Source organism: Zea mays, chromosome 4 (assembly GCF_902167145.1).
Source record: "Zea mays cultivar B73 chromosome 4, Zm-B73-REFERENCE-NAM-5.0, whole genome shotgun sequence".
NCBI lineage: Eukaryota > Viridiplantae > Streptophyta > Magnoliopsida > Poales > Poaceae > Zea > Zea mays.
Window position 1 is genome coordinate 210,536,536 of NC_050099.1, and position 10,572 is coordinate 210,547,107.

General features: G+C 45.1%; 1 protein-coding gene across 1 annotated transcript; it reads left to right on the forward strand.

The window, feature by feature from the left end:
• Positions 1 to 4,322: 4,322 nt before the first annotated feature.
• Positions 4,323 to 6,341, forward strand: LOC100191534 (nucleic acid binding protein). Its single transcript, NM_001136965.1, has 3 exons — positions 4,323 to 5,322; positions 5,480 to 5,831; positions 5,962 to 6,341. Exons 1-3 carry the CDS (start codon positions 4,692 to 4,694, stop codon positions 6,251 to 6,253), a joined length of 1,275 nt encoding a protein of 424 aa, NP_001130437.1. The 5' UTR covers positions 4,323 to 4,691; the 3' UTR covers positions 6,254 to 6,341.
• Positions 6,342 to 10,572: the final 4,231 nt, after the last annotated feature.

Here is a 10,572-nt window from a genome sequence, read left to right on the forward strand (position 1 = left end):
GCCGGTGTCGGTGACGGTGTCCCATGAATTACATCTGCTATTTGAATAATCCTTCGTTTTTTCGGCAGTGCAGGACCTTCTTCTGCCGAAGCTTCCTTGTCCTTCTGAAAAAACTTCGTCAGTTCCATCGCCAGCGGACTTAGCTTGACAGGCAAGGGTTCAGTCATTACCTTCATAATCTCTCCTACTTCAACAGCAGAAGGCGTTGCAGGAGTACCTTCTTCTCGAACCAACGTTTTTGGTTCTGGAGATGCAGTTTTCCTCTTTCTTGCAGTGCCACCTTCGGCTCAGGGTTCAACTCTTCAGGGCTAAGTTTTTCAGAATCTTCTCTTTTCTTTTTGGCTACCTTGGCGACCTCTTCGTCAGCAGCGCTGGCAATTCTTTTTCGCTTCGGGCCTCCAGCATCTCCGCCCAGTCGACCATAATCAGCATATTCAAATCCTATAGCATCAAGCACTCTGTTCAGCCTTCGCTTCGGCTGAGTGCCGAAGGCTGCTGTCATCAGCTGGTCCTTTTTTTTGGAGTAATTTCCAAGAATTTCATTACTCATTACTTCGATTGTATCGAGCCATTCTTGGCAGGGTGCTTTAAAATATTTCTTAAACTTATAATAATAGGGTAGTCGGACAAGCTCCCCCTCTTTCTTTTCTCCTTTAAGCTTCGGCATAGTCCACTCCTTCATAGTCGGAAATACTCTGAAGGCCAGAAATTCCTGCACTAAATCTCTAGTGTCAATGTGTTCTGCGATAATTTTGAATTCAGCCAGTGCGGTCCAAGTTGGACCTTCTGCTGCCATATTGCATCGGGGTCTGGTTTCTCCGAAGATCAGTTCAAGAGGGCTCTGTACCAGCTTCTTTTTGTCATCATCAACTTTGACATAAAACCATTCTGATTTTCAGCCTGCCGGCCATTTGCTTCGATAGCTAATCACAGGAAATTTTGTGGTTTTTCGATAGGCAAAATTATAACAACCAAAATTTTCATGCAACCCATCCTTTCTGGCCTTAGTCTGGTAATGCAGCTCATGTACTCGACAGAAGCTGTCGGCAAACGGCTCCACCGCCCGGCTTCGGAGAGCCCAAATATAAACGCTAAGCCTAACAATGTCGTTAGGAGTCAGTTGGTGAAAATAGATCCCAAACTTTTGCAGCACATCAGAAATCATTCTATTTAAAGGAAATCTCAACCCAGCTTTTAGAAAACTCTTGAAAATAACTATTTCATCCTTTTCTGGCTTCGGGGTAGTTTCCTCTCCCCCGAAGCGAATCAGCTTCTTCTCATCTTCACTTAAATAGCCCGACTTCACCATCTTGGAAAAATCAGCCTTGGAGATAGTTGACTTTCCGAAGTCCAAATGGCTAGGCTTGCTCGGTACTGCGATATGGTAATCACCGTCAGAATCAGCTTCCTCAATATCTCCTTGTTCCGCTTCGGCAGCAGCTTGTTCTGTTTCGGCAGTGGGGATTCTTTCCGAGGTCACCAATCCGGATCGCTGCATTGCTTTGGAGATAGGAACAGTCTCCGCACCTTCAGCTTCGTCTCCCTCACGCTCAACTCTAGCAGTAGAGCGCACTCTGGCCATTTAATTTTGAATTTCTTGAAAGATTTCTTGGGAATTAAATAACCGTTTCTCCCGAAGCTTTTCTTCTGACGAAGTAGGCACCAAACTGAAGCTTCGTCTGAATGCGAGAGTCAAGCTTCGGCTATGGTTAAAATTTTTGGCAGCAAAACAGTGCAATAGCAATGAATGTTGTGGTAACTTCACACCTACCTGTCTGTTTATATAGTGCTGCAGGTAAGAAGGTGAATCGTCAGGATTTTTACACAAGGCAAACAGTTGCTCGCACCCGCTGCGCGGTGGGCCGCAAAGACCAAAATAGTGAACCTGTATGGTGGGACCGCTACGCGCTCGGAAACTGTATCGTTTCTCGACAACGAGCTCAGGGAAGGTGTTTTTCGGACCTTCGGCTTCCTGAAGCCTAAGAGACTTTTTTCACGGATCAAGCTCGTTACGAAAAACGATCTAGCACCGCGAAGGGGCTACTGTTGGGACCATGCTTCGTCGCCGAAGGTCCTGCAGGAAGAAACAGCTTCGGCTGAAGCTGTCTGTACGTGATGCCGAAGGGTGCCGTTCATGAAGCTTCGGAATTACAAACCGACTTAAAGATAGAATGACCTTTTAGTCCATAAGAGTCTGAGTCGTTGTTGTAAACTTTTATGAGGGGTATGATTGTAATTGCTCGCAGGCTGTGTCCTGTGCCTATAAATAGTGAACAGTATTCCTTTACTGTTCACGAATTTCTGTAATTGCAATCACATCGCTCGGAAATTATTCTTTGCCAAGGCAGAGGTATAAATGTACCAAAACATCATATTTGAATATCTTAAATTTATATGATATGTAAATCATGTTGTTTACTTCTAATTTACTTGTCTTTAATGCTTTATGTCTCATGTTATTTTGTATTATCTTTGAGAATTCAATTACAAAGATATAACCTTCGTAATTGTGTCGTTGTAACCTTCGTCGGAAGTTCATTAAATCCTTGGGAAAATAATGCTTCAGCGGACGAAGGACATTAATATTTAATATTTTATGTTGTCTTGTTCTTAATTCATAGTATTTGAGAACAAGTCCCCAACAGAGTCCTTGTTGGAGCATGTCTTTGCCGGTAGAGTCCTATATTTCAAAATAAAACCCTGTTTAGGGCTCCTATTAGAGGTGCTATTATATGGTATTTAGGGAGGGGTGTTAACCTTTACTAAAGATAACCTAGTTAAACGCGGGTGAAAAGGTAGTATGAAATAGAACTTCTGTAATCAAAATAAGACTAACCAGCATCTTTTCGGGTGGAAAACTATGCGGGTGAAAAGGTAGTACGAAATAGAACTATGCATGTTATTTTCAGGTAGGACATATCGGTTCAGATTCCGGAGATTATTGCAGAAAGAAGATCAACCCGTCGCCGAGGACATTGCGGTGTGTCGAGCATCAGAAGTAGTGGCCATGGAGATCTTCACAGGGCGTGAACGAAAGTCCTATATTTGAGTTCTCAAAATTAAAATAAGACCTAATTTAAAGTGTTCAGTGCCACAAAAATGTTTGCAGCTCCAACAATTCATCCCTATATCATATTATTAGAAAATAAATCATGTTATTTAGGAAATAAAAATAGGAATATTGTAAAAATGAGGATATGACTCCGGTATATGGGTACTATATTTATTACCCAAGAGGCTGAGCCCTATAATGGTTTGACGATTTTTTGTAAAATAGAGCCCATGTTGGAGCATGTTTTTGGCGCGCGGTAGAGTCCTATATTTCAAAATAAAACCATATTTAGGGCTCCTATTGGAGGTGCTATTATATGGTATTGGGCGTTATCCTTTACTAAAGATAACCTAGTTAAACGCGGGTGGAAAGGTAGTACGAAATAGAACTTATGTAATCAAAATAAGACCAACCAATATCTTTTCGGGGGTGGGAAACTATGGGGGTGGAAAGGTAGTACGAAATAGAACTCTGCATGTTATTTTCAGGTAGGACATATCGGTTCAGATTCCGAAGATTGTTGCAGAAAGAAGATCAACCCATCGCCGAGGACATTGCGATGTGTCGAGCATCAGAAGTAGTGGCCATGGAGATCTTCACAGGGCGTGAATGAAAGTCCAATTAATACTGGGTTGGAGGACGCTTGAACCTTGACGTGTTCCTTGCGAGGGAGTTCACTTTGGTTTTACTGTGGATGTTTAGTTAATTATCGAGATTTGTAAATAGGTGTACGCAGGAAACTGTAAAAAGGCTGGAACATTTTTTTTGTCTTCTGTAATCAAATTAAAAAAAAATGCACGAACACGAACCATGGCTGTTCGTGATTTTGAAATTGCCCAGTTGATGAGTTCCTGGGTTTCCTTCCTTCCCTGCCGTGAACCAACCAATCAACAGTGTGCTGGCTTTGGTCAGGGTCGTTGCCCTCAGCAAGATGAAGCCAGGCGCTCTGCTCCATCCACGTATGGACCAATTCCCTACCTAGTTTGTTTTTTGGCCGTCCGTTCGTACACCCACGGTACTGCGGCTCTAAACAACATACAACTGCAACTCGCCGAAACAAAAAAAAAAAAAAAAAGGAGCAGAGTATGTAGGCTACCAACGTCACCGAGAAACAGACGACCACGTGGTCCGGGGTCAGGATTGGGGGTGCATGATTGCAGACTGCCCACGCCACGCCATGCGATGCCATGCCATGCATGAAAAACACTCACAGAACAAACTGAGCAAAAGCCCCGTTCGACGTTCGTTCCAGGCTTTCATTCCTCCTTGGCATTTGTGGAGCTGCGTGTCTTTTCACCCGCCTCCACCAGGCCACCCCCCGCCATTACGAAATAAAAGGGCGCCACTGCCGGCCATGCCATTAGGGCTACTAACACAATACTAATCGTGGAGCAGCGCAGTCGGAGTCGGTCGCATCGTCCTGATAAAGTGCCTTCGATCCATCCACAAGCCGTTGCCGCTCGCCCCTACCTTTTTTTTTGCCTGCAAAGTTTTAGCTTTCGAAAGGGATTATAGAATGTAGAAGAAGAGGGCCGGCGGGACCGGGAGCTACAAGGGCTACTAGTAGTGTCTAGATAATACACTTGCACCTCCAATGGACTTCACACTTCGATCAGTGTCGCCAACAAGTAGCTAGACGATGAGCAGAGGAGCTGAGAAGAAGAATTGGCCGCCGTCTCGGTCTTCTTCCTCCTCCTCTTCTTCACCGACGTCGTCGTGGGTCGCCAGCAGGTCCATGGCGGGGTTCTACCGCTACCCGTCCTCCACTCGCACCTCCGGCAAGGACAGAACCCAGCCGCCGCCAGCACCAGCTGCACCGACACAACAACAAGGCGACAAGAGCAGCAGCAAGAAGAAGAGGAGGAGTATCAGCATCGGCCGGAGCATCACGTGCGCGGGCTCCATCTGCAGTACCAAGGAGAGCTCGGTCATGAGCCGGGACCGCCGCGGCGCCTCCAGCAGGTCGCTCAGGGCACCCTACGTCGACGTCGACGTCAACGACGCCTCTGCCGCCGCCATCTCCGCCACGTCGTCCTTCAACTCGGAGACCACCGTGGCGTCGACGACCACCGTCACGTCCTCGTCCTCGTCCTCGTCCGTCGGGACCTCCTTCAGGGGCGTGCACATCAGGAAGCTCTCCGGCTGCTACGAGTGCCACTCCGTCTTCGACCCCAGGAGCTTCGGCGCCGCCGCCTTCCCCTGCGCGGACTGCGACGAGGTGTTCGCCAAGGCAGAGTCGCTAGAGCTCCACAGAGCAACCAGGCATGCAGGTACACTGTTGTTCTCTCTCTCTCTCTCCATCGAAATGCAAAACCAAAATGGCATCTTTAGTCTGTACTACAATGTCTAATCTTTTGACATTCTTGGGGCATTTTTATTCGTGTAAAATTATATAATCCAACAATAACAACCTCTCCGCGACGGCAGTTTGGGAGCTGGGCCCCGAGGACACGAGCAGGAACATCGTGGAGATCATCTTCCAGTCCAGCTGGCCGGCCGGGAAGCAGCAGCAGGCGCCGGTCTGCAAGATCGAGCGGGTACTCAAGGTGCAGAGCAGCGACAGGACCCTGGAGAGGTTCGAGCAGTACAAGGAGAGCGTCAGGGAGAGGGCGAGCAGCGACCGGGGCAGGAAGAACAACCCTCGGTGCGTCGCCGACGGCAACGAGCTCCTCAGGTTCCACTGCACCACCTTCACCTGCTCCCTCGGCCTCGCCGGCAGCACCGCGCTGTGCCGGGCGCCGCCGTGCAAGCTGTGCGCCATCGTCAGGGACGGTTTCAGGTACTGACAGTGACAGGAGCATATACATACGTCTCTCCCTCTCTGACACGTACGGTCTTTTATGTATAAAAAAAGGGTATGTATGATGGAATGGCCATTTGAAAGCACTGTAACTGTAATGCGTCTGCAGGGTCGACGACGACGGTAAGATTGCGACGATGGGCACCAGCGGGCGCGCCCACGACATGGCGCAGGCGGTGCTGTCGGAGTCGGACGGTGACAAGAGAGCAATGCTCGTGTGCAGGGTCGTCGCGGGGAGGGTGAAGAAGAAGGCCAGCGATGAGAAGAAGCCTTCAGAGGACTCTGGCTTTGACTCTGTCAGCCCCAGCACAGAAGGCGTCTGCTCGGATTTGGATCAACTCTTTGTCTTCAATCAGAGAGCTATACTGCCCTGCTTTGTAGTCATATACAGTGGCTATTAGGGTTGTAGGGACCTAAGTTATAGCTTATTAGCTAGTTTTGTTTCCTTTCACTGTCACCTGCTCCTTTAATCCAGTTCTCCTTTTTTTTATGGGCCAGAAGTGCAAGTTTTGGCTAAAAATCAATCGCAGTTCCTCCGTCGTTACCGTTACCAAACAAATGCTGATAGAAAATATTAGTAAATATATATATATCTTCAAATAAATCTATTGTAAAAATAGATTCAACGATTCATCTAATGATGATACTAATTATACACTATAAATATTAATATTTTTCTTATATATTTCATCAAAGTTAACTGATCGGGAATCAAGAATGATACTTATTTTGCAACAGAGAGGCTATCTATCATGATATCAGTTCCATAACATACCACAAGCGGAACCATTCAAAATAGTTTGCAGACAGATCTTGGTAGTACTGCCAATAAAACTAGTGCGCTGTGCCAGCTTCCAAGATCTAACAAAACCATCACCAAAACATCGGTTTGTCCTCATGTGCTGAGCTCAGATCTAGACGATGCTTGCCTCCATAAGCATTTTAGCTCCTTCCGAGAAGAAAGCTGGACAAGAGGTTAAGAACAAATAGGCACTTTGGGAGAAGAAACGGACTGCAAATCTTATATTCTCTTGGAGATGGTACCTCCAGCTAGCAACATCCAATTCGATGTATGTAAATACAAGTGTATAGTACTGATCCCTAGCAAGTACAGTATATATCAGATGGTGGCTGTACAGTATTCTAATGGACAGTAATATGAGGTTGTCTGCTTGTCCACAACATGACCTGGGAGCTCGTTCTGTCCAAACAGATCAGATGTATAGGATTGTTTGTTTGTTTGTTTACTGTTGTTAATCTAGTATTCCTGTGCAGTGTTGTGCTCATCGGAGAACATGTTCAAACTTCAAGAAATCTGGTGTCCCTCAAGTTGCCTCTTTTGCTACGTTCGATTTTGCAAACAGCGTGCTTTGAACGCTAAGTAAGGACATGGGGTTGCGTCGAGATTCAACATGAAAATAGAAATATGAAGCAAATTTTATATCCAGGTGGTCACCTATCTCCAGTGTGTTGGACCTCCGGTTAGCATGTGGTTGGCTGGGAGTGGAGGACAATGGAGATCTCTATTTCTATTTTTCTGTATGTTTGGTGTACAAAAAAAAATTAGCGGAATTTGACTATGCATATATATATATATATATATGAAAATTTAACATAAATAGTTGGATTATCCACGCTCCACCAATGACCGTACGCGAGCGTTGCCCTTCCCTCTAATGGATCTCCAACCAAACAAATCTTGTTCCTGGGCTTCTTTGGCACCTTTACAATTATGGTTAATATACTGATAAATTTTTAATGGACTTACGTCCCGTTTGGATCATTGGAATTTAATTCCATTCTAATAATAGTAATTTAGGCATATATTAATTAAACTAATTCGGTTTATACAAAATATATCAGTATACTATTATTAGCAAGATGTTAGATATATTTATGTGCTACATTTTTATTATAGAGAAGTGAGTCGAAAATTGTCTTATAAGTTACAGAGTAGAAACAAATTCTAGTAATACATAAACTCATTTCCTATCCTCCACCCCATGAATTTGATATAAGCTTATACCAGAACTTTGGAAAGTAGTGGAATGTCAAATTACAAGCTAAATAGGTTGTTTTATTAAGAGAATTTTTGGAAATAAAATCCATGTAAAATCTGTTTATGATCCCATTTCGTAATATGGGCTTAATCTTGTTATTGGGCCAACTTCTTTCTTTTTCTTCTCCCGAGCCCACCTTTACATTCTCTCTCCTACCTCAAGATGGCCCAGCTTTATATCTCCACCCCCACCCCCAGGCGGCGGGGCAACAAACTGATATTAACTATCGCCTTCAACTCAGGAGCTTCAACATGCTTGTCATTTCAAGTGGAGTATAGTGAGTACGTGTGTTTCTCTCTCTATTCTTTCATACTCTTTTAGCACTTGGTTTTAATGTCTATATTCAAATATTTGATGATAAATCTAGACACGTATATAAAATACATACAACAAGTATTGTATGAATCCACTAATTATCTAAAATGAATTTTAATTTGTTACAGATGGAGTAGTTGTTGGTCACTTATTTTTAACTCCTGAAAGGAACAAAAAATAAGGCAACACAAATGAATTAACCTTCTCCTCACCTTTTAATTAACTCTTCCTAAAGATTAATTAAATAAAGAAGGTTGGGAAGATAGGTAACCGATGAACAAATTAGAGGCATAAAGATATTTTGAACAACTCACCTCAGATATACAATATTTATTCATCTTTTCTTATAAAAATTGATTATAGTTATATCTTCGGCTCCAGAGAAAATAACATGAAGGCAAGAAAGGGGTACAACTTCATAGGTGGGACAATCTAGTTCTCCCCGAGCAAAAAGTGTATCCGTATGCATGACACTGTAACTCTATTTATAGTAATGCAGTACAACTTCGTAAAAATTACAATAATGTCGTGGTTCAGAAATCGAGGGACAATAAGATTTGTGCGCAGTGGGGATGTAACGTGGACTTACTCGAATGTGAATCACGGGGATTCATGGATGGATCTGAGACAGGGGATTATACTGGTTCTAGATCGCGCTCTAGTCCAATGTAGTGATAATCGTAGTATTGGTTAAGGCGTGTTACAACAGGTGTGATTGTGTGTAGAAAGAAGTTTGTCCTGCCCTTTTATAGCTCAAGGGTGGACTTTACAATGGGAACTTGTATTCTACTAGGGGAGCTCGGCTTGTTGCCTCTGGGTGGCGTAGCCCTCCTGACGGCGTTCGTAGGGTCATGCACGACCGTACTCCTGGTATGACGTACTGCCCCATCCGTCCGGTATACGGGTCCCTATAGCAAGTTAGATGTTGACGTTGCGGCGCCTGGCGAGTCCCGTAGAGTAGACTTACGGTGGGGTTCAAGATCGTGGTTGGTGCGGCTTCGTCTTCCGTCATGTCCTTACATGACTCTTCAACATGCGTAGGCACACACATGATATGGTGTATTGTCCCGTCCCTTCCGATATGTGGGTCACTGTAGAGACTCAGGTGCTGAGGTCCCTGCGACCGAGATTGATTGGCCCCACAAGTCAGCGAGGATATACCTAAGGATGTGTGCGGGAGCGTATCATCGTGTTCGACAAAGAGCTTTCGGCACCATACCCATGGTTCAGTCGTGGTTTGGTGATGATGCGTCTTGTCATGCCGACATGGCTCAATAGTACAGGGTCGGCCCTTCCCTCTTGTAGGTTTACTCGTTAGAGGGTTGGTCGTCCACTCCGCCTCACTAGGTTGCTCGGCGGAGAGTTGGTCGTCTGCTCTGCCTTGTGGGGTTGCTCGGCAGGGAGTTGGTCATCCGCTCAGCCTCATGGGTTTGCTCGGTAGGGGCTCAACCGGCCAGCAAGTGGACCGTTTTAAGAGGTTTTTTGGGCTTTCTTTGGGCACTCGGTTCCCGGGTACCCGACAGCAGCCCTCGAGCCTTTGTGTAACTCCTTGGAGTTGAGCAGAGGCTTTCGTTGAAAAATAACTTTTCTAGGTGCGCGCAAGCGCATCTGCTAGATGTAGCCTTTGAGCCCCCGAGTAATCAGTGTGGATTGCTCGAGGGTTTATGTAGTTTGTTTGCAGCTTCAGGGGCAGACCCTTTATGCGATGTGGAAGTGGCTTGCCTAGCAGTTGCACAAATCCTAGTCATCTAACAAACTCTCGAAGCTCGCACGAAGAGCAAAGGCTAGCATAAAGCTTCGGAGGATGAGAAAAAGTGTTAACAAGTTGGTGCAAAGGCAATAAATGCCAACCGACCCGCACAACACTCCTATGTTTTTGTACACAAATAAGCGCATAAGTCGAGAAGAAGCGATGATGCCTTATTGCCTTCTCACTGTCTTGTGGACCGAAAAAACATCTATTCGAAGCTTTACAATTTTTATGATTTTTAATAATGAGCTCCAGGAACGTGGTTTTAGACCTTCGGCGCAAGGCTTACCAAGTACATTTCGCGGCCAGAGCTCATTATGAAACGAGCTTATTCTGTGAGGGGTTACTACTGGGGGCCTTTATAGACAAAGGTCCTCAAAGTGTAATATTGTCAACTAAGTATGTTTCATGTGCTCTCAAAGGAAGGTGAAACCCACCTTTCCGAGCCAATGCTGGGAGAAAAGACGAAGCATAGAAGCTTCGGCTTTGTGCAAGCAACACGCCAACGAAAGATGAAGGAGAGAGCTTCTGTTTCACGATGATGGCGCATGAAGTAACTTTGGAAGAGAAGAATACAAAAGCTTGACTAGTGCAA

Bases quoted from the DNA above. Each gene is read 5' to 3' on its own strand.
- LOC100191534 (NM_001136965.1), top strand. From the start codon at position 4,692: ATGAGCAGAGGAGCTGAGAAGAAGAATTGGCCGCCGTCTCGGTCTTCT. The intron at 5,323-5,479 runs GTACACTGTTGT...CCGCGACGGCAG, and splicing joins CAGAGCAACCAGGCATGCAG to TTTGGGAGCTGGGCCCCGAG. The intron at 5,832-5,961 runs GTACTGACAGTG...ATGCGTCTGCAG, and splicing joins ATCGTCAGGGACGGTTTCAG to GGTCGACGACGACGGTAAGA.